We start from the raw sequence: 24,031 nt of genomic DNA, 5'->3' as shown, positions 1-24,031 counted from the left end.
CAAAGCGCCAAGAAGCCGTTGGTGTACGTGCGCTAAATACATTTCTTTTTCATTCATTCATTCCCTACTTTCTTATGCAGCTGCATGCTTTTTGGGCCGTGTAAACGCTAGCCAGTGTTTCTGATGAATGTGCATCTTATGTTTTACTTGGTTAGATCCAGGGCTTTGTGCTCTGCAGAGTGATGCCTTGTGACTTTAAGGGCAGTAGTGCTGTGTGAGCTGCAGCTATCAATCAATCAATCAGAGTACTTGTAAAGCGCTCTACTTACCCGTGAGGGTCTCAAGGCACTGAGAGGGGGGGGGTGGGCGCTACTGCTCCAAGAGCCAGGTCTAGAGGAGTCTTCTGAAGGCGAGTAGGACTTGGGTCTGCCGCAGGTGGGTAGGGAGGGTGTTACAGTCTTTGCAGCGAGGTAGGAGAAGGATCTGCCGCCGGAGGTTGTTCGTTGGATGCGGGGAACATCGGCGAGGCTGGCGGAGCGGAGCTGGCGGGTGGGGGTGTAGAAGCTGAGTCTGCTGTTCAGGTAGGCTGGTCCGGCGTTGTGGAGTGCTTTGTGTGTGTGGGTGAGGAGCCTGAAGGTGATCCTCTTGTCAACGGGAAGCCAGTGTAGGTCTCTCAGGTGGGGGGTGATGTCGCTGCGGCTGGGGATGTTGACGATCAGTCAGGCGGAGGCGTTTTGGATGCGTTGTAGTCGTCGTAGGTGTTTGGCTGGGATTCCTGCGTAGAGTGCGGTGCCGTAGTCCAGTCTGCTGCTGACGAGGGCCTGTGTCACCGTTCTTCTTGTCTGGATCCACGTGTAGATCCTGCGGAGCATGCGGAGGGTGTTGTAGCAGGAGGAGGAGACGGCGTTGACCTGTTTAGACATGGAGAGGGAGGAGTCGAGGATGAATCCTAGGTTGCGTGTATGGTCGGTGGGTGTCGGTGCTGTTCCCAGTGTGGTCGGCCACCAGGAGTCGTCCCAGGCTGAGGGGGTGGGTCCGAGGATGAGTACCTCAGTCTTGTCAGAGTTCAGCTTCAGACGGCTGTTCCTCATCCAGTCAGTGACGGCCTTCATTTCCTCGTGGAGGTTGGTTTTGGCGGTGTGCGGGTCCTTGGTGAGGGACCCCATGGCTGGATACAATACACTCTGCAGCTCTGTTTTCCCTGCAGGAGACAGACCCTCCACCTGGTGGCCAAGCACACTCCACCATAGGAGGCTTCAGTGGCATTCTGCAGGCAGATACCAGTGGCTGCATGTGCTGCCGTGTAAGCGTTATGCTTGACACTTAGTTTATTCACGTTTCTTTTTATGGTGTAATGTTCGTGCGACACTCCTTTGACTCCAGGCAGTTGCCTGTTGGAGCCTGGAGCTGTCACCAGGCCATGCCATGTGCTGTTCATCTCATTAGAAAAAATAAATCACTTCTTCACCTCCCACTCTGACCTATTCGGTCTTTGCACAGACTTCTGACTGAAGCAAAAACAGGGCGTGTCGAACCACGTGCCTTGTTTACACAGTAATCCACGTGTAACAAGCGGCGCAACGGCAAGGTATGCCCGGGAACCACTAGAATTATGCAAAGCTGCTGCATTTTCGGTATAATTGGGCATCTCACTTATTTGCCACGTAATACACCATCTGCGTCATCATTTGTAGATTTCACCAAACAAAAGTGTCTACCTCAAACAGATTAAAAGTTACCAAACAAATAGTGCCATGTGGAGCTGGGCAGACCCTTCAGGTGTTGAACTAATCTAATGAGGCGCTCCTTTGCCCGGGCAGTGTTATTAGTTGTTAAAACGACAAAGTAATGAAATAAAGTTGCTGCAGATTGGGCCCTAAGATACTGCATAATTTGACTTTTCTTTGTGCATTATTTTGTTATCTGCATAATGTAGTCCTCAACTGCTGCAAAACTCTGGTAGCCCAGGTTATGGTATGGTTGCCGTTTTTAATTTCCGAATACTTTCTAGGTGGATGATCCTGGAATCTCTGGCAATTGGGGGCTTGTTGGAGGCGTTGGTCCAATGTTCAATCTCTGTTGTTTGGGTGTCTAGTCATTTAGTGATCGCCATATCCACTTTGACCCTTCTCAAGCCTTACAACGGATTCCAAACGTTCTTATAACTCAGCACAAATATATATATATATATATATATATTTCTTTGTGAGGTTTAAGGTCCATATAAACCTCCAATTCATGCAGTGTATCATCCCCCCCAAGAGGTCACATCCGGTCTGCCATGACTCCTACCACTCCTACCTACACCAAGCATTCAGTCTCTTCCCATTTGCCCCCCCCCCACCTTCCCCCCCCCCCACCCCCCCCCCCACCCCCCAGGCAGATTGTTGAGGGGCTAAGGGGAATTTCCAAGGCATAGTTAGACTGCGATTTCTTGATGAGAAATGCCACATCTGAGAATAAGAGTTCAGTTTTTTTCCTTTTTGGTTTGGTGGGGGGTGGGGTAATAAACTTAATACCTCTCCTTTGGTGGGCATCTTTCTCTTTACCGATCAGTAACATCACTACGCTACAGCTTCCATCCAAAAGGTTGCAGTAATTCTTCTTGACACCATGTGGTAGTTTTCCGCCTCGTCCAATTTGCATCTTAGGACTGGTCATGACCCCGGTGTATCTTATTAAGCTTTTTTGAGTGAAGCACTTAGGACCGTCTGAAGCAATATACTAGTCCATCGGAAGGTTCTGCAGAGTCGATTTGCATAATTTAAAGCTGCTTGATGCTGCCTTCTGCATCAGTTCTCTGTTTTAGAGTCTACTCGGAGCTTGAGAATGGGCAGAACTAGGATGCACTAGTAGGAAAAGTTACGCTCTTTACCCTTCTGAACACCCTCTTACCAGCTCGTTAGCCAGCTCCTCTGCCATTGGATGAATTATACACTGGTTTGCTTCTATTCTAAATGACGGGAAGTCGTGAGGGTGCTTACCCCTTTAAGATGAGGGGCAGTATCAGTATGGTGTATGCGGCATTTGTGTGGTACCGAGACCTTGATGTAAGGCCCCTTGTTGTAACTGATAATACTTATACTATCCTTACTGATGTTTACTTTGCATAGTATGGCCACACCAGCTGTTTTATCCCCAGATGACGTGCAGAATTGACAGCAATGTAGTATGTGTCGCATACGTGTTTGGTGTGTTTTTTGTAACAATATAATATCTGAATCCCTACTTGATAATTTGCTCCTCGTCAGGCGCCTTTTACTCCTCATTTTTAAGGAGAAAAGTTTTAGTGGACGTGCACTCTCAGTCAATGGCACGTGTTACTGCGCGAGAGGTTCTCTGCCCACATGGCCATGTTGTCTGGGGTTTTGTTCCTTTCCCAACCCTCCCCCTTAACAAGTAAACACATTTTAAAGGGCCAACCTGGGTATTCCTTCCAAGTGTGTACACGTTTGAAACATTTTTAACTCCTTGCAAGGAAGGCATCTAGGTGATTAGGGACAAAGCGTAGAGAACAAGTGGGAGGTGACAGTGCTGCTCAAACACATATGCCGTAATACTCTGTATGATGATTTTCTGCAAGGTCCCTCCCCATGGCCGGGATGAGTCCCCTCTTCCATGTGTTAAAGCATAGTGATGCAGTTCGGGCTTGTGGACTTTTGCACCCATCGTTGCCCTGCTTGAGGTTGGGTGGCGCGAGCACCGATCCAAGGCACCCATCCATGCTCTTCCGATGAGAAATGACATCCGAGTTGGTCTCTTCATTTCATGCGTCAGTCTAATGAACGTCACACAGTCTTCCATTCCAGGTGGGTTTCTGTCAGCTTGGAGTGTCTTTTTGTATGACGTCTTCTTCAGCAGTGATCCTAAGGAGGCTCAAGAGAGATTGGTCTTGCCAAGGAACTTATGAAACATTATTTCCATTTCCATTGAAAGAAAAGGCTAAAAGGATGACCTCCCTCCCATTGGTAACAAGCGAAAGCCCTATGCATCTTGGGGCCCCTCAGTGCGTCCACCACGGTGTTCTGCAAGCAGTTCTACGCCCAGCCTTGTTGTCAAGGCTCCAGCGTAGTCCCTTTTCCACGATTGCTACTAGGTGTGGGGGGGTTATAGCCTCAGATAGGCGGGCCCTATAGTCCACAGTTGTCAGCAACCCCATGAGGGGCCCTATTTTTTTTGGTGCAGTTCTCTATAGGTCACTCGAGAGCCCAGTGTTTCTGCTCAGGTCCTCCCTGTTATGGCAGTCAGCGGGTGATCCAGCCCCAGGTGCCTGGTGGTCTTTCCTATATCACTGTTTTGTGGCACCCATGGAGGGTGCTTGTGTCCGAGAGGGCAAGGTCATCATCTAGGTGGGGGTGAGAAGCGATTGGTCCATGCAGTTGGACTTGGGAGCAGTGCGCTGTCAGGATGGATCAGTGGTCCTGGGCCTACCTCCTCTGATGGCCCATCTCACATGGGGTTCTTTCTTGGGGGGCCCAAGATTGCAGGGTGCTCAGGTAGCAGGCCCAGGTTTGGCCCATGGAGTCTGTTTTGGGGCCTAACCAAGTCTCTGCAACCAGAGGGGCCCAATCCATATCCTCTTCGGCTACATCTGGAGCACCCACACAAGAGGGTGTCCCTCAATTGCCTAACCTGAGTGTGTTCCAGGTGAGGCACCCACATAGAGTCACGAAATAGCTGCTCCTAGTGGAGATACATGGCTGCCTGATACTACTTGCGGCCTAGTTTTCCACACTATCTGAGGGACCCAGGCCACTGCTAACCGTATGGCGAAGGCAGCGAAAAGAGGACCCCTTGCAATGTCCAGCAATGGGGTGACCGGTGTAGGCTGGGTCTAGGCCCACTAGATCTACTTTGGAGGCCCCTTTTAGTGACGCCTTCAATGGGGCCCTGACCGTGCAGCTGTGGATATGTAGACCTGGTCCTCAAATCCTTCCTGTTAGAGGGCCGTGCTGGTGGTGGGTGCAACCACTGCTGGAGCAGGTCACCACAAACCAAGAGTGTAGTGATGCAGAAAGAAGGGGTTGTAGGTCCCGGTGGTGTCTGTCCTAGTTCAATGGGTTATTTGGTTGGGACCAGATGTCCAAAATTGGAAGCCCCTTACCCATTAGTTTCAGAAACTTACTTCTGGCCGCTTAACATTAATTGGGCCCTTAGTTCCTTTTCGTTTATATATTGACAGTCTCATTCCCCCTTTTTTCACATCCTTGTTTGCTTATGCATTGTGCTCAGCCCTGAGGAAGCCCCAGGCCTGCGCGTCACAAAGGGGCGAAACACATGCTACCTGCATTTTCAGTTTGTTTCACCACTCTGGATTACCAGAGCACCTTGGAATAATAATCACAAATAATCTAAAAAATTAAAAATGATTTATGACCTTCTGTAATAGCTACCCATTGGAGTAGAGGACTCAGTACTGTAGTCAGTCACCAGCTCTGTCCTTCAGCCTAAAGTAAACAAACCAAGAGTATGTCTTGGTCCTCCGGGGTCCAAGAACCCAAGCTGCTGCTGACCTTGCCAGTCGCCGCCAAGACTCAGATGTTGATGGCTAGAGGCTTAGACAAACCTGAAGTGAAGCATTGGCAAGTGTTTAGGCCACACTGGAGAGGAGCAGTGGCGCTTTGGGTCCTTCTTCATTTCCGGTTTGACCACGCACCTAAGGTGCATTTTGGAACAGTGGCGCTCTAGTGCAACCAGAGACAAATTGCTGGAGTAGTATATTTCGGGAAATGGATAGCACAGCAGGAAGTAGCGACATCTGTGTCATGTCCTTGCCTTGTCAATAAGAGGCTTCCATTGTTCTGCATGGATGGCGAAGTGTCATGTTCGTGTAAGTGTGCTGTATAAAACCTACCTTAAGTAATTGCTGCAAGGAATGATCTAATGGCCATTGCTCTATGTTTTTGGAACGCCGGTTCACAAATGTATCATAAATCATCAAAACAAGAGACCCGGATGAATTACAACAATGTGAAGTAGTTCCAAAGGGAAATCCTTGTCTTAGGCCTACCTTTGCCTGCTCTACGAAATGAACATTGTGACCTCTGCCCTACACATTCTTCATAACCATAGACCACATCAAAACCAATTTAAGGAATTGCCTGCTAATTTTGGATACAGACCTCTGTCTAAATACCCTAATACCGGAAGTAGTCAAAACAACATTCTCCCCTATTAAGCTCCTCAAAATAACCTTAAATGTGACCCCAACGCGAAGACCGCTGTCACCTGGATGGCTGTAACCACATGTATTGTCACTCCAGCCTACACAAAATCTAGAAGCAATTACACCTTTTAGTGTGCGCTGTTCACAGTCTGAAAGGCTGTGTGTTTTTGTGTTTCTTTACATGATGCTTTTCAACTACCTTAAATGAAAGCTATGGTATTTGTTCTAATTGTGGTACAGCTTCTGTCTTGAAGACTGTCAGGACGTCCTGCTTCTAGCGGTTCAGGAAAGAATTGTCTTTGTTGGCTGCACACTGACACTGGCCCCTCCCCAAACCACCCCCCCCCCCCCCCCCCCCGTCCCATTTTGGCTTTTTCAATCCCCAATTTTTGAAAACAACATCCATTGTTCCCAATCTCCTCGCTTACTTGTAAGATTCTTGGCACTCCTGCACCGCCCCAACCCGCTTGTGGTGCTGTTTTCGGCACTTCCTATTTTTACAATTGCAGAGGTTGCATGGTCTATTAACTGCAGCATCAAAGAGCTTGTGTCAAATGTGGTGCATTCAGTAACCTCAGCCTCAGCAGCAACGTGCAGGCCACGTCTACTTTGCATCTCGAGGAGGGTCTGACATGACAATTCGCATACAGGAACCCGGGGAGGGCTATCAGTAGAACTGAACCATGAAATTGCTCACACCATATTTCTTAATCTGTAGACTGGTCAGATTGGCATGAGGGCTGGCCCTTGCAGGAGGCTGCTTCTGCGGGGCACGTGATTCGCAGGATTGGGGAGCAGTTGCTGCTGCTGTTCAAACTTGATGTGATACCTTCACTTGTTCATGTATTGGCAGTTAAGACAGTCCATAGGTGCAGAACACATTCATACATGTCTTTATCCAAGCAAGAGTCAAACAAATGCTAAAAAACACAGACATTGAAATAAGTGACTTGTGGACACCTTTCCCCACCTACCCGCTGCACTTGCGCTATTGTGAGTGACATTTTGGGGAATACTCAAAGCTATGGTAGGGCCACCCGATTTTCAAGCCTGTGTGCTTATTAGAGAAGCGAAAGTAGTTGATAATAGCTGTGTGCCTATTGGTATACATGTTCTCCGGCGCAAGAATGCGGATATGTGGGTTTGTGCCCTAAGCGAGTGGAGTGGAAGGTCACAACACCTCCAGTAGTGGCCAACACAATCAAAAGGTGGAGGGGGAACGGGGGAGCGCAGGAGGGGTATTGTGGGAGAGGGTATGGTGGGGGTGTTAATAAAAATTTTAAAAACCACTTACCTGGAGTTGCCGGCGGCCTCCCGTGTCGCACCTTGTCCTTCCTGGTCCAGCAGGCACTGGGACAGTATTAGACTCCCTGTACAATCCCGGCGCTGCTCTCATGCTATGAGAGCAGCTCAAGCATTGGCGTGAGCGGGCTGAAAAGATGCTCCGCTAAGACCAGGGAGTCTGTGCTGTTTCTCCAGCCCAGCTGTTCACAGCAGCCGGGCTGTAGTAACCTAAGTGCGCATGTGTGTTTGGCTGGACTGAGACAGTCTCACAAATACACATGTACACTTAAAAGTGCACATAGCACTCCTCCTCCCCCCTCCAATGCCCTGGCCCTGCCCCTTCCTGCACACACTGGCAAATTAAAAATAAAACGATTATAGGTAATTGTTTTATTTTTCTCCTGATGGCTCTGAGCCAGTGGGACGACGCTCCTCTGTGGAGGAACCATCCCGGTCTTCAGCGCATTTCATATCTTCTGAGGTGTATTTTAAAAGGAAATATGCTCACCAGCCACCTATTACTTAACTTATTCTCTTGCTTATGACTGCTATATATTCTTAAAATCATATTTTCCATTGTCCCAGTGGACCTATAAGGAAGCTACAAATGCCGCACTAAAGTCACCTAGTTGAAATGTTGACATTCTGGAACTGCAGCCAGTGCACAGAGGAGGTCATACTTCTAAAATGGGCACTTGATTTCTCAAGTACATCAACTTGTATCTGAAGTGGGGGCAGTCAGCTGTCAGGAGGCAGCAACTAGAATTTGGATTATTATCAGTTTCGCTCACGTGACAAGCGATCTGGTGAAGCGAGGTTCTGAAGACAACAACACCAGGACTGTTGGGTAGGGCGATAGTAATGCCGGCTGTTCAAAGCTCTGAAAACATCTGTGATGGCAAGTACTGTATAAAAATCTAGGCCATTAGCCTGCCTAAAACTTAAATGTGTTTGAAAGGGTCCATTTATGTTGGGTGGGTGTAACAGACTGAATTAGGCGGCAGCCCGAGGAACAATAGAGTTCCTTTTCTCAAAGAAGTTTAGCTTTAAGTTTATGCAACTATTGTTAGTATTATAGTTGCTTTAGTTGGTTTTAAGTTTATATAACAGTATTATTTATTTTAAAAATAATTTTATTATTTTCAATCTAGAACAAAAAACAGAAGCTGCGAGTGTTCAGAAAAAAGGACTGTTCAATTAATGCATATAATAACTTGGTTATAAATAATAATTTAGAATCTAGATTTAAATTAATAAGTACCGAATGCCTTAATAAATAGATTAAAAACAAGTACATACAATACATGCAATCATGGAATGAAACATATAACCGTTTGTATTATACGTGCTGAAATGTAGCTTCATGTTGATATTATGATACTTGTTGTAACTGTTCTGTGTATGTGTGAAAGTATGCAGTGTTCCTGCCTGCGCTAGGATTCTGGGTATTTGCGAATAACTGTAGCACATGCTGGGATCCATAGGACATGGATTCTCTATAAAGAAACAAAAGGTGATCGAAGCTGTCTGAACGTTGTAATAGACAACACAGGGAATGATTCCTCATGGGGCTACTGGTCGTTACATAGCAATCTCATGGGAGAATGCAATGAAAGTAATTCGGTGGATACGGAAGAAGGTGGTTTGAGTGATGTTGAATAGGATGGAGGGGGTTCGCAAGAACTAGGTCTCTTAACCTGGAATGTAAATGGGCTAGGCAATGAGCAAAAAAGGGAATATATAAAGGAATCCATAAATAAAGTATACATTGCCTGCCTGCAAGAGACCTGGTTATGCGACGACACCCCAACCTTTGATGGATACGCCCAGATACATCAGCCTGCCATAAAGAAAAATCGTGGGAGGCCCTCGGGGGGGCTGTTGACATTGGTATCAACAAAAGTAATGAGGGAAATAAAACTGTTGAACACAAAATGTAAATGGGTTCAATCAAGTAGAATTGAACTTATGACGGTGGAACTGAACTATAAAATGTTGATTTTAATGAATGTATACATGCAGTGGGATAATGGGGAGGAGTACGGAAGGGAAATGAGGTGTTTTAAAGAGGATGTAGACAGTACTCTAGAAAAATATCCCGCAGACATAATAATAATAATGGGCGATTTCAATCATAAACTAAACCCAAAAAAGGCAGACCTTTGGAGTAGGGAACAGTTAGAGGTATACGGAATAAACCCGGCTAGTTTCCCAGCTGGGGAAACTTCGAAACAAGACCTAGAACTAATACACACCTTAGGAGGCAGGGGCTTTCACTGCGTAAATGCAGGAAAAACGTTTATCCAAGGCAACAGAACTGCCCAATTGACTATATATTCTTGCAGGCCTGGAACTTCTACCAGATTAGGGACTTTAGGTTAGAACAAAAAGAGGTGAGTGATCACAAACTCCTACACATAGTAATATCAGGGGGAAGGAAATTACAGAGAGAAACGGTGATTACCCAGGAGGTCGAGTACCCCAAACGGGTGACAACACGTCTAACTGAGAAATATATGGAAAAACTGAAGGCCATGCAAATAAAAATGGCACCTGAAAACTGTGAGAATAAAAAACTGGAATGGTTTATTGGAAAATTAGAAGAAGTAGTTCAATGCCTAAAGATAAAATTAAAATGGGATAATCCCAGAAGGGTAAAACAAATAAACCGAGGTAAAGGGTTCTCAGTGGCGTGCCAAAATAAGAAAAAGGAGATACGAGCAGTACAACGAAGACAAAAAAAGAACTTTACACAAGAGAGACAGGAACAGCTAGTTAAGCAGAAAAAAGAATTCAAGCAAATGGTAATCACCGCAAAAAGGATATATAAAGAAAAATGCTGGTTAGAACTATTAGAAGCCATAGAGAATAAAAATCTAAGGCAATTTTGGAAACTAGTAAAGGCTGCAGCTGGAACAACAGATGGAGAATTAAATTGTGTGGTGAGTGAGGCAGCATGGGAAGTGTACATAAGGGAACTGTACGGGGCAAGGACTCCCAGAGAGGAGGTGGAGATCAAAATATGGCAAGAAATCTCAGAAGACCTATTATTTAAATTTAATGAAGAACAAGTTGAGCTCACAATAAAAGAACTTAAGCTAACTCGGGCAGCAGGACCAGATAATCTTCCTGCAATAATTCTGAAGACCGAGGTTAAATGGTGGGCAAGATTCCTTTCCAAGATGTTCCAGGTAGTCCTAAAAGAAGGTGTAATGCCTCCAACCTGGAAGGGGGCCATAATTAGGCCGATCCACAAGAAAGGGAGCAAAGAGGCGCCACAAAACTACAGGCTGATTAATCTCCTAGATATAGGTGAGAAAGTGTTTTCTAAAATTGTACTGAAACAATTGAATGCATGGGTAGACGAGTTCCAAATAATTCCCACAGAACAGGGTGGATTTAGAGCGGGCCACTCTACAATAGATCACGGATTTGCTCTATGGGCGATGGCGAGGAAGTCGACGGAACAAAATGGCAAGCTATGCTGCTGTTTCGTCGACTTCAGAGCAGCCTTTGATTCTGTAGATCGGGCCTGCCTATGGGAGACCCTAAAGAGGTTAAATATTCCTAAAGACCTCCTCACAATAATAAAAGAACTACACAGGGAAAACTGGGGGCAAGTAATCAAGGATACGGTGGTTCTCTGACCCCAAAAATACCCATTGCCAATGGATTAAGACAGGGCTGTGTGCTGGCCCCCCAGCTTTTCTCGATCTTCCTGTCAGATCTCCCGGCACATTTAGAGGTGGAGGGTAGTGCCAGCCCTAAAATGGATGGAAACAAGATACACTGTCTATTGTACGCGGATGATCTGGTAATAGTAGATCAGACTGAGAGGGGCCTCCAAAGGAAGCTTAATGCTTTCAATACATATTGTGCTAGTAAATTCTTAACGATCAATCTGGATAAAACTAAAACCCTATGCTTCGGGAAAAAGATAAGCAGATTCAGTTGGTATATAGGTGATCTCAAATTGGAGACAGTTAATGAGTACCGATACCTGGGTATATGGTTCGATAGGACTCTAAATTGGAATACCCATTTGGAAACTCAAAAAGCAAAGGCACTCTCTTCCATATGTGGTCTAAAAAGGTTTAATGGGGACTATGGTGAGATGTCACACCGACCAATGCTTAGAGCTTTTGAGGCAATGATCCCCTCTCAAGTTTTATATGGCGCAGAGATCCTTTATTTGAGCGGTAAGGGATCCTGGGACGTGATAGAGGGGAATTGCATAAAAAGGCTCCTATCACTTCCTCAATCTTCTATGATTCAAGCCATCAGAACAGAAATAGGCACAAAGTCCTGGGTGATACAAACCCAGATGGCTGTGATCAGATTCTGGAAGAGATTAGAAGACCCTGAAAGTCAAAAAGTAGCACACTGGTGTTGCAAAGAAATTCAGAAAAGTGAGCTAAAATGGGCAAAGGTCAGTAGGGAAAAATTGAAGGGAATCTGTAATTCATTAGAGATCGACTTGGACCTGGAAACATATCAAGTCCTTAGTACCAAAGGCGATCTGAAGCAAAGGGAGAAAGAAGTTTCCAAATCACTTGATATAGGCTATTTAACAAAGAAAAAATCAGTGGCGCATATGCTAAATGCTTGGTCCTATGAAAACTGGTTCCCCTACCTTGATAGATTACCCAATCGCGGGTTCAAGCAAGAGATCCTGAGGCTTCGAATTGGGATTAATCCATGGCTAATAAACAGAGACCTTAAAATAAAAATGATAGATCCGGAAGGTCGCTGCAGGTGTAAGCTGGGAACTAAGGGAGACCTGCTGCATATCCTGTTAGATTGTCTGACACTCCTAGATCAGAGAAAACTTTGGCTGCGCCCAGTTTTTTTAAAATATGATATAAAAACAAGGTCGCAGGCAGCCAGCCTCTTAACAGAAATCCCTTCCATCGATATTGCAATTGCCCTCGGGAAATTTATAACAGTGGCCCTGAGTGCATTGAGATCCAAAGAATAACATGTAGTACTGTATGTTTTTTAGCGGAATGAAATTGTTTGTAGTGGTAAGAATGTGAATAGGTTTTTAACATACAAATATAAGTTTTAAGATAATTGTAACTTTTATTGGCATTTTGTACTTTTGATAATGGTGTGTAGGATCTTTTTAATGGACTAACTTTTAAAAATAAGTTTATGAATTTATTGTGCATACTCCATACTGCGTCATGTTCACTGCATTGTTTAAAGACTATGGTCATAATAAACATACATTTTGACTTGACTTGACCATAGGACATGATGTAAGAGGGGTAGTTTCTAAATTGTCTCTTAGTGGTTATAATGGCAGTACAAAATGGTACTTGGGCCTTTTATAACCGCAATATACTCATCGCCTATAAAATATGAGTGTTAGGAAAAAAAATCACTTGGCTTTTAAACATATGACACCTGACCGGACTCAAAACTAGAAAACTAGACATTGAGAGTAAAAGCTTGAACACAACAATAGACGACTCTTTTTAATACGCGTCTTATGCAAAACGTGAATATCTCATGCACGAATTGTACTTTTCATAACTACTTGTACAGTTCATTTACAAATAATATCTATTAGGCATGCAAGGGAAGGAGTAGGTTTTCTCCTAACCGTAACAGGGCATGAAAGGCATTATAGACCAGAAAGACAACTCGGGTGAACAAATGTGTTCCTGTAAACCAGTGAAAATGGAAGAAAACCTTTCTCTCATAGAGGTCATACTGCAGATTATTACTGATACAAAAGCAGGTGTTCAGTCGGTTAAACTTTTATACATGCTTTTTTGTGAATGCATCAGATGGTGTTTACATGTGCACTTCTGCTACCTTTGTTGACGTGCTTATTGTTGACATGTTCTTGATATAGTCTGATATTCTCTTTTTCCCCCAATGACAGGCTACTCAATGCGATCAAGCCGGGACTAGTGAAAAAGATCAACAGACTGCCCACTCCCATTGCAGGATTGGTGAGTAATAACCTATATGTTTCGGTGTCAGCCACCGATTTCCGGGAGACGTGTGAAAGGTTTCGAAATCGTTTTTTGTGTGCTCCAGGTTCATGTGGTTACTTTGTTTTAACCAACTATGGAGATAGGCCATGATTCATTAAAGTATTTGCTCACCTGAGTGATTTTGGGTCCACAAAAGCAGCCTTTGGCAGTGCAAATTCAACTATATTACAAAACCTGAATGTGTACTCCTAAAAGCAGTAACTGCATATACTATTACACCAGTACGACATAATGTTTCTTGTGATAAAACGTCTTCACTTGGACAGACTAATGGTTTTTCATGATGGGCGACCCACAAAGCTACAAGCTTGTGAGTATTCGTCAATCCTTTTTAACTAGCTTGCCACCCTGAAAGTGGTCAGAAATGTACTATTGTTCAAGACAGGATGTATTGTTGGTCGAGTGTTGCAAGGGATGAACCACTCCCCGAGTTGGCAGTGGTATAAGAAAAGGATTACACTGGTTGCATTTCTGAATGGGCAAGTGTATACATTTACACGTACTTGTGGCTGTTGCAGCTTTCAAGGAGCACTCTTTAAAGTCTTTATACTTTCACAAAAAGTCAGAAATGTGCTCCAAACATGGGAGTAATTGTGTCATGGACACGGTGACAGGGACCGTGTAAATACTTCTACTTTTAATGTGCTTGCCTGCAAACCCATACATTTCTATTACAAAGTGTGAAGATTAGACACGCAGACGTGTTACCATCATGCTCGCCTCCTCTTTAGGCTGATCTATTTTAATTGTTTATTTTATGGTCACTGCCATATACATTTGGACTCTTACAGTGGAGGTTAAAATGTTTTCAAGTAAATCTAGGTGATGCATTTATTGCTATACTTATTTTGTCTTGTTGGGACTTTAGTGTCAACTTGCAAACAAGAGGTGAGATCAGGAATCAGGTGCTATAAAAACTCAGGTATCTGACCATAAGTCAGAGAGGCTTTGTAACTGAACTATCAGGTCAGAGGTCTATGCCAAATCAGCCCCAATCGGGGGCCGCCTCAGGGGTCCGAAAGTGACACATAGGAATGGCCTTCAGCCAGGCACTGCTTGTTATTCCTGGACAAGGGCTATGATGGAGATTACCTAAATAGCGATTTCTTTCAAAGACCGGTATGCTGTTACGTCTTAAAATCAATTTAAAGGTTTTCTATTTTATGCTAAAATGTAGTATAGAGCTTGAAGAGGCGATAGGATGTTCGGATGCTAGGAATGCATTAACCATGTTAGGAATGTTCATCTTGTTTTCACTGGTCATGTTAGGCAGTGCTACATTTATTTTCTCATTCTGTGTGGTTACTATTCCTATTTTATGCAATAGACTTTGGTTTTAGAAATTAAAACATTACAGTTGTACCCCGTGTGTCTTAGTGCTATCTTGAGTGTGTTATTCATTTGCGAATGAGGGTTTAGAGTTCCACTGTCTCACTGAACTCATCTAGAGGGACTAATCGCGACCAGAAAACACCACCAGCACAGTATGGCTTTGTGGGTTTTGTACAACTTGTAGTCCAACTGGATTTCGAATTCATGCTGGTACAGCAACTAGTTGCACCAGGGATCTGACCGCTGTGGCTCTTGGTGGGGCGAGGGGACACTCCCTGATTATGACAACTGGAGCTAATTTCAAACAGTGTTAAACTTCAGAGCATTTCTCGACAGGGGGACTGTACATTATCTTGTCCCTTCCTTTTGTCAAAATGAAGGATGGCTGGATGGCTAAAACCAAATCTATTTTACTTCTTTTTCGAATCTCTATTTCTTTTCTGTTTCATCGGACCTATAGGAAAAAGCATAATAACCCAAAGTATAAGAATAAGTAACAACTCAAGTTCTATGATTTTGCTTTGTAAATATTGTACATTTACTATTAGGGGAGAGGCGGCAGGAGACTGGTTCAGGTATTAGAGCATACATATATTCACCCCTGTAAGAGAGAGCCTGCACTCGTAGACGAAAAGAGAGACGCGTTTCGTCTGTGAAATTATAAATATATATTTTTTTTATTTGTTCACCAAAGCTGCACCTTATGAATTTGCCAACAGCACTTCGACCCAACCTTTCTTAACTTTGTGTCATTATTTCAGCTTTAGGTCTCCTCTTCCTTCATATGTATTTTTTTGTTCCACCGTGTTGTTTTTTTACTTTGTGTGTGTGTGTATATCCAAGAAAACACCACTACCATTCATCATTTAAATTTCAATTCATTGCATCGGTTATTTAAAACTTTCCACAACATTCATCCATAAAAACAATTTGAGATAACGTTTATGGCCTTACAACATACAAAACGTAATTAATCACAAAACCATTTGTCGCAATGAACAACCAGTTTGAAATACATTACAGTTGTGTGCTTTTCTCGAGGTGTCCAAAGAATGTGCCCTGCGCGCTTTATTAAAACCGATGAAACACCTCTCAGCGTTCTTAAGCTTTCATGCCACGGACTCCAAATATGGGGTTCAAATTCAAATTTAGTTAAGCGTTCCCCGCTGCGAAGTTTATCGTGCTTGACAATATCTCTACCTTTGTGCCCCTGGACTACCAGATCGGACTTTTCTATGCAACAAAATAATATTTTTTAAGAATTAACCTGAATTTTGCCGAGACACAATATTGCTCTAGAATATCCTTTTGGAGGAGGTTAGTCGTGCTGGGAGTGATATTTGAGAGGTTTGCCTTGTCCCTACCCAGCGTCAGGCATATCTGCTACTGATCATGAGGTAGCCCTCTGTAGGGCTTCTTGCCTAACCATTGACTTTCTCGTTGGTCTCTGAATTGAGGACCCTGGAGTCTGTCTCTTTCCTTCTCTTTTACAGGGCATGACATCCTTTTGAAATAATCATTCAGTTTATACCCACACATAGTGGAAAGATGTGGTCAGGGTTGAACAAATGTAACTGGTAATGGAATTTATAGTATTTGTATGATCCAGGACCCTCAAGAAGAATTGACCCCACTTGGCATAGGTCGTCAATTTGACACTGTAAATATTAGCATACAGTAGGAACTTGAATTTCTAGTGGTTTAAAAACTCAGTGACAGTGTTTGTTCGCTTTTGTTAACATAAGACAACTCAGGTTGACATATTTACATTTGTAATTTAGTTCTGTCTATTTTTGCAGCGTGGCTTGTCCACAGCATAGATGTTTCTCTTAGTGAAGTTCAAACTATGAACTTTTTCAGCTCCAGAGCCTTGTGCTAGCATTCCTGGTAGAGCTGACACCACGCAGCTTAGTTATACCCTTTCCTGACGTTTGTTGTTCTTTGGGATTCATTTTACACCTGGAATTCCCACAGGAGTTCAGATCACATGGAAGATGGGAGACTGTGGAGATCAAGTTGTCTTGTCTCCAAGGACCACAGACTCTGATACTCTGATTCAACAGATGGTCCTTGTGTCCAGGACTCCAAAGGTTCTTTTTCCAAGAGTGTGGAGACAAGCAAGCCAAATAATTGGGATAGTTGAAGCAAATGCGTAACCCAGGCGTTACCCTCATTAAAAGCAGTAAACCATGCTCTAAAGTGTTTAAGGTTATGTCTATCTAATGCCATTTACCATGATATAAACCTAGGATGGTTTGACTTTTTTTTGTCTTGTATCTTACAGCTTACTACAGACAATGATTCTAATGGTATATGACCACTGTAAGGCATGTGTTGTATGAAAATGATGACAATATTGCATCAACTACATTGATGTAACCACTGCATCATGAAGGAAGCCTCGATAATTAGATGTAGAGTTAAGAACACTAAATACATGCTTACCTGGACAATGTAGTGGTAGGGGATGTAATGAGTGTGATTATTTCTAGGTCGATATCAAACCTTGATATATTGCCATGCAAACGAATTTGTGTTAAATCTAAAAAAAACTATGGGCCAGATTATCAAGCTGTTTGGTGCTCGCAAACAGGCTGATTTGCAGAATTGTCCCGTTTGCAACCGCAAAAAATAATTTTGGTATGTATAAACCCAGACTTCGATTCGATAGCATGTTAGCGAATTGCAATTTGGATTTGCGACAAAATATCAATTTGGTACTTGGAAGGGGCATCCCTTCCAAATCGGAATGGTTTGTATAACTGGACCCTTTCCTTTTGTGAATGTATAGAAACAAATGTTTAAGAGGAGGCAGAAGAGTCCACAGGACCACTGCGCCTTCATACACAAACAAAAGGTAAAAGAAGAAACTTTCCTTTTTTTTTTAAGGCATCCTGTTAAGAAAAACAGGTTGTATTTAAAAAAAAAATGTGCTTATTTAAAAGCAATCACAGACATGGTGGTCTGCTGACCTCAACAAGCCACCATCCCTGTGACGGCTTTGATTGCTAGTGGGCCGCAAATTCAATAATATTCATGGGGTAGGTCGATTTGCGCCCCACTACGTATTGCACTTTTAAAAATAAGTTTCATGCATGAGAAATTGTGATTTTCAAAATCAGTAATAATCACAATTTGGAAATTGCAACTACTAACGTTGATGCGTATGGTCTTTGGTTTCTTAGCATACAATGCAGCATTAAAATTTGTTATAGTTCATGGCTGGGTGACATTCACTAAAAAATATTCAGATTGTAATGGTAGTGGTTAAACCTCTAGTCTTTAAACGGAGGCTTCCAGAGAGTTGAACACACAACCCCTCCGCAAGAGTTTCACCTTCCTGTAGCTGGCATGATGGCTCAGTGAGCTGAACTCTCAGCATCAACATGCAGTAATCTGTAGGTCACAAGTTCGAGTACAGCAAGAAAGTCTCTGCCTTACATCTTGCAGAGGGCATAACATTGAATACCATTAAATTGAGTATCATCAACGGCTATTATGTATAGTACTTATACGCTGCAGAATTGCTTATAATGTGTTGTACAACACATCATTTAAATGAAGGAGGCTGACTTGGGAATTTAAATATTATTTAGCTTGTTAGTGGACTTCCAGTTTCCAGAACTGTCTTTACATCGGTATTGTGAGAAGGCAGTACAAGTTACACCTACCAAAACCTCAGTTATGATAAACCACAAAACACTGTCAAATATAAATTGTCTGCTTTTTGAAAGGGAAATACAATACGCCCCATATGAACGTTCATCTCATCAAAATTCTGCTATTCCTAAGGTGGGATTTGATGGCAAGACATACAGGACCGAGGTTTGGTTTCTTGCTGAATCCTTGTTTGCCCACAGGGCAGGAGGGCATTTCCTGGCATTGGATACCCTCGCTAGAGCACACAGGGCATGAATTTAGGAACTGGCCGTTTTAGCGCAATAATTACGTCTGGGAACTTAGTTTGCAACTTTTTGGCCTGAAGTACTATAACGTAAAACTGAAGGAGCAAACATTTTATTCAGGTTTTCGGTCATTGTAAAGTCTGCGTGATCTGGACAAATGCTGTGATCACGGTGAAGCATAGAAGACTGTATAACGAATCAACGTCAAAGTCAAAGAATTGCTTTATTTGGTTAAAAAGTTTAAAACCATCAAAGCTCACCACAATATTACATTTCACAGTTGATCCTATTTACATACAACGTTGACACATCCAAATACATTATAATAATAAAAGTGCTTTACAATTGGCAGACACATGGGCAAGATAAAAAATTTGTCTCACACTAAAGATTGTTAGCTTAGTGAGAGATCTAAAATTCATGTAAAAATTGTCATAGCATAAAAAATCTTTAAAAAACTGGGGACAGCATTCCAGATGGGGTGGAGAGGGGCTTTGAGGTATCGATAATTTCTTTCTGCATCTCATCGCCCCAATAATATAACTCAACACTCCAAAACATACCACAGGGCTCCCAAGCATTTGTAGGTAGACCAGCGCTGGTCTGACCTGCTCAAAATTATACCCTCTTAGCAGTGGCAAAATAAAATTCTTGCGTAGTAATACGTAAAACTTACAGAAAAAGATCATGTGGAGCACATTTTGCTCAGAATTGTTGTCACATGGGCTCAAACCCAAAGTTCCACTATTAGCAAACCCTCTGGGAAAAGACAACAGCCATGGTAGCATGTTATGCTTAAACCTTAGTAAGACAAACAGATGGAATGGCTTGCTCACAAAGGTTAGATATGGCTGGATCTCTCTCCCTCTACTTAGCATAACAAAATTTCTGACCGAGGGTTTGACCAATTCCTCTTCCTCCCTTTGTAGCGTCGCCCTGCTTAAAAAATGGGATCTTACTGCCCTAATTGCAATTTTAATTAAAGCCCTAGGGTTTGTGAACAAATCAGGGCTACCCATTGCATCCATTTGCATTTTAATATACCGGATCCAGGGTATAGCTAGGGCCTTGTCTAGGGGCAAACAATCTTTGATATAACGAATCATACATGACGTGGTTCTATCTGTCCAGTGTCGCTACCTCTGACTGACCTGTGATTCCGTATGCTGACATACAGAAATCACAGACACTTGGAAGTCACTGCAAATAAGGATCAGCGGGAATTTTTTCTGCTGATTTCCTTTCAGATTATCGCCTAACCGGTTCCTCGTCGTCTTCAGCCTCTTCTCTGCCTTCTCATTAATTTACACTCCCTCTCTGATAAAACCCGTTTGGTATTCATTCACTCTATTTTTCTTCCCTGCTTCTCTGTGGATTGTTCATCGTCTAACACTGCTAAAAAAGAATGAATTGTATTGAACGCTAGCCCACCATTCTCGTCTTTGATTTCTATTTGGTGGAGTACTCTGGTGCGAAGAAGCGACAGATTCTGGGGCTCTCCTAATTCCCACTGGGAGTATGAAAGTATTTTTTACATCGCCATAATCATCTTTTCAGTGTGTAGTTTTAATGGATTTTGACATTCAACAACTATTAGTAACACTTTCTCGGGAGCAAAAATCAAGCAATGAGACTAGGCAAACATATACATTTCAGAAATTACACCCATTTGAGTTGCAAGAAACAATAAGAAGATCTTAAAACTGCTGAAATGCAACAAAGGGAAGGGCACTAACCTAGTGCCCTGGTAACCTGATCATATTGTTAAACAGATCAACAGATCAATCTTGTGACACTGCCATGATGTTTGGTGAAACATTGTAGCCAGCCGTGATCTGAACCAGCCCAAAGCCTTCCGCAAGCGCTCCAGCAGACGGCTGAGGTGCTACAAAAGCGTGACAATGCATTTAGTGCGATGATGCGGACCAACACACTGAAATGTGTTAGTCTAACCCCTGATGTGTGGTCCTTGTCGGAATTGTGGCAATCATCTAATTAAAGCAGCATCATGGATTGAGACGCACAGAGTCTGTTCAGGCTCTCTGTCCCACGCAAAATTAAAACAACCCCCACTTTAACCATACCTCTACAACAAGCACGCAAAGTGAGCAAGCCTGACCATCCTTAGATGGGCTCCCTTTACCCTTTCATCATCCTCCCACCAGTTTATCAATCCTTTGCAACCTACTATTTATTAATCCATTCATCTGTCAATCCCTTCACCTTTCCATCCAACATCCATCCACTCACCCGTTCATACATCCTTTCACGCGCATTATCTGTCCATTCCCCATTCTTCCACTCATTCATCCTTTTACCTCTCAGTCTTTTCACTCTTTCATCTCTACGCAAGCTAATGCCCTCATGGGTGATAGGCGACTTATATAAACACCAATAACGTAACATACATCTGATTTCCCTTACACCTATCTATTGTTTCACTTTAACACGCCATCCTTTCATGCTTTCACTCTGTTCTTTCATTCTTCCATCCCTTCATTCCTACATCTGTGGATCCTAATTTTCACCTTTTTTTATTTCGTTTCATTGATCTTCCTTACACCCTTTATTTTTTCTCCTGTTCATTCTTTACTTTCTACCCATATTTTGTGTCTTGGTTTTTACTTTATCTTTTTCTCATGCACACTTTTTTCTGTTTGTTCCTCTCTCGGTTTTGTCCCCCTTTGTTCATCATTGTGAATTTCCTTTTTCTATTTCTTTTGCCTGCAGGCACACGCCTCTGTCATGGTGTTCCCTATACATTATTTATACATTTTTTGTCTGCAGATAGAAGAGGCCACCAATGACTAATTAACGTTTTATTGAGATAAAGTTTGCCTTCCCTGTGTCAGCCCCCGCTTTAGCTTCTTAAGCGGGGGCTTCACTACCCCACTGGTCCCATGTGGGACTCGAATGTACAGACAGGATTGAGAGGCCCCTACACGAAGCAGTCCTTAGCCAGCCTCACTACAGTCACAGCCGAACTCAATTGTGCAGACACTGCTCACAGCGACTACAATGCAGCTGTACTAACTTGACATACACGGCTGTACTCACCTTTGGAGACTGCAGTCAGTGTGACTGGCGGCTGGTACAATGTATTGTGGAGCTCCCAGCTGTAACTTTCACTTGATTTGTTTTGCTTGAAGTGAACTCAACTTAAATTGTGCAGACTGCAATGCAGAGTTGCTCTCAGCTGTAACTTTAGGCTGAATGACGCGCTGCCGTCCCTAAATTAAATCATATTAGCCAAGGAGAAAAAGATTAGCACTTACTGTGTCAGCTGCGAGCACCATTGAATGTACAGGCCAGCCGACGACTTCCCCTGGCAGATTTGTCCCGGGCAACGCCGCGGTCCAGGACACTCCGACAGACCCACGCTGCAGTGTCAGCCAGGCTGCTGAGGCACACCGCACCACCACACTCTCTGGCGGTGGCCACAGTTCTTGTCTCATTTAACGCGGGCCGAATGGTGCGAGCCACCTGCAGCTGCGGGCTCCCACTGGCTGACAACTTAAACTGCCCATCAGTCGCGACACAGGCGGCCAGCCAGGCCTGCCTATGTCTCCAGAGATTTGGCAAATAAATACATGAGAGTGAAGACTCTCTTGACACTGCTGTGACGTGCGGTGTTGAATGAAATATTGTAGCCAGCCGCGAGCTCCCAAGCCTGCTGCGCGACCGCATGCTGGCAGTTAAGCTGTGCACAGTCTGAAGGTACTAAATAGCAGCACTCCGGCAGACAGCTGGGGTACTATAAATTTGTGACTGCATTTCAGTGCTGTGATGCGGACCACCACACTGAAATGTGTTAGTCTTACGCCTGATGTGTGGTACATGGCAGGGCAGTGTTATGCATTTGACTTTGTACTCCTGGCGACGCAACATTAATCTTTAAGAATCCGGTTTAACCTCAGTAGCCACCCCCTGTCCCCAACATTCAGGGTCCCTCAACATGGACTTGGACATTTCTAGGCAAGCCCACATGGTCTTTCCAGGTTGTGCCTGTGCTTAAGTAAACTTCAACACCACTCCTCTCAGGGATTTCGCTTCCGTATTTCTGTGACATAAAGGTCTCTTTCTACCTTGGGTACTTGCCACCATCCAATAGTAACAGCCGCACCCTTGGCGTAATGATTGACAATCAACTCTCCATGTGTGACCATGTCAATCATGTAGCGCGTACCTGCTACTGGCTAATGCATGCCCTCCACAAAATCTTTAAATGGGTCACACTACCTTCCCATGTGCCATTGATCCAGGGCTCAATCCTCAGCCATCTGGATTATGGGAACACCCTATTTATGTCCATTAACTAAGAACTCCTAACTAAGCCCCAGGTTCTGCAGAATACAGCTGCTAGGCTGGTTTTAAACCTTCCCCCTCGCTTACCATCTACACCCAGCTTGAAGGCTCTCCATTGGCTGCCAGTCAAGAAGCGGATTAATTTTAAAATCTGCTGTCTTGTCCATAAAACTCCCAACGGACAGGGTCCGTATTACTTGGCTAACAAACTGAAAATGTATCAGCCAGCAAGAACTCTTCGTTCTGCTAATAAACATTTATTAACAATTCCAAAGCTTCGTACAGTCAATAACATCAGCAGGTCATTTTCGAAACTAGCTCCTACTCTTTGGAACTCCCTGCCACTCCACTTTCGCACTGAGATTGACCACAAGAAGTTCTGTAAGTCCCTCAAGACTTGGCTATTTTAATCAACCTTCTCTTTCAGTCATCCTTCTGGTCTGTTTCTGAGTCTCGGCATAAGCCCTATGAGACCCCAGGGTATTATATGCGCTCAACAAGAACCAGTACATAGACATAGACTTTGCATTTGGCTTTGTTGAACAGAAATATCACCACCCGGGCAGGTCTTGCAATTTTCTAAATCAGTATGTTTTCTAAATCACTCTCTTTCTACCTTACAGCAGACATCTACCCGTCTCCTGTCTGCAGAGGGCTGTCTGCTGGAGCTCTAAGGAGTGAGTTGCCTGGTAGCTGCATACAGGGTTGCCCCTAAAGGTGCATGACAGGAACCCTGCAGTTTTGCCACAGGGCGGCCTGGCCTTACAGTCCTGACTGGTATTAGGAACTCACCACATGGTTATGAAGAACTTGCGCACACACGCTAAATATCCCACACACATTCACACATTAGTCCACACAATCGGACCATTTTATGTACACATATTAGGTAATGCTGTTTTTAGGTTTCGCCTGGCGAACAGCTGCGCAAGCAGCGTTTCGCGCAGGCGAAAACTTTTGTTTACCAGTATGGACAAAAGTCCTGCCTCTCTGTTCCATTGGCTAGCTCCATAAATGGAGGCTAGCCATTGGAAGAGAGAGGCGTCCGTCATTCTGCGAGGCGACTCGTGGGCGTTCCTGAGATTTTTTTC

General features: G+C 43.8%; 1 protein-coding gene across 7 annotated transcripts in view; it reads left to right on the top strand.

The window, feature by feature from the left end:
• Positions 1–24,031, top strand: part of LIMCH1 (LIM and calponin homology domains 1) — an 892,718-nt gene that overhangs the window by 270,923 nt on the left and 597,764 nt on the right. For all 7 annotated transcript variants that reach the window (XM_086962709.1, XM_086962710.1, XM_086962708.1 and 4 more), the window contains exon 3: positions 13,284–13,353. In XM_086962709.1, the coding sequence (XP_086818835.1) occupies positions 13,284–13,353 (70 nt within the window). The remainder of the gene's footprint in view (positions 1–13,283; positions 13,354–24,031) is intronic.

Source organism: Lissotriton vulgaris, chromosome 3_1 (assembly GCF_964263255.1).
Source record: "Lissotriton vulgaris chromosome 3_1, aLisVul1.2, whole genome shotgun sequence".
NCBI lineage: Eukaryota > Metazoa > Chordata > Amphibia > Caudata > Salamandridae > Lissotriton > Lissotriton vulgaris.
The sequence above is the reverse complement of the archived record's forward strand: the minus strand, read 5'-3'. Positions and strand labels throughout refer to the sequence as shown.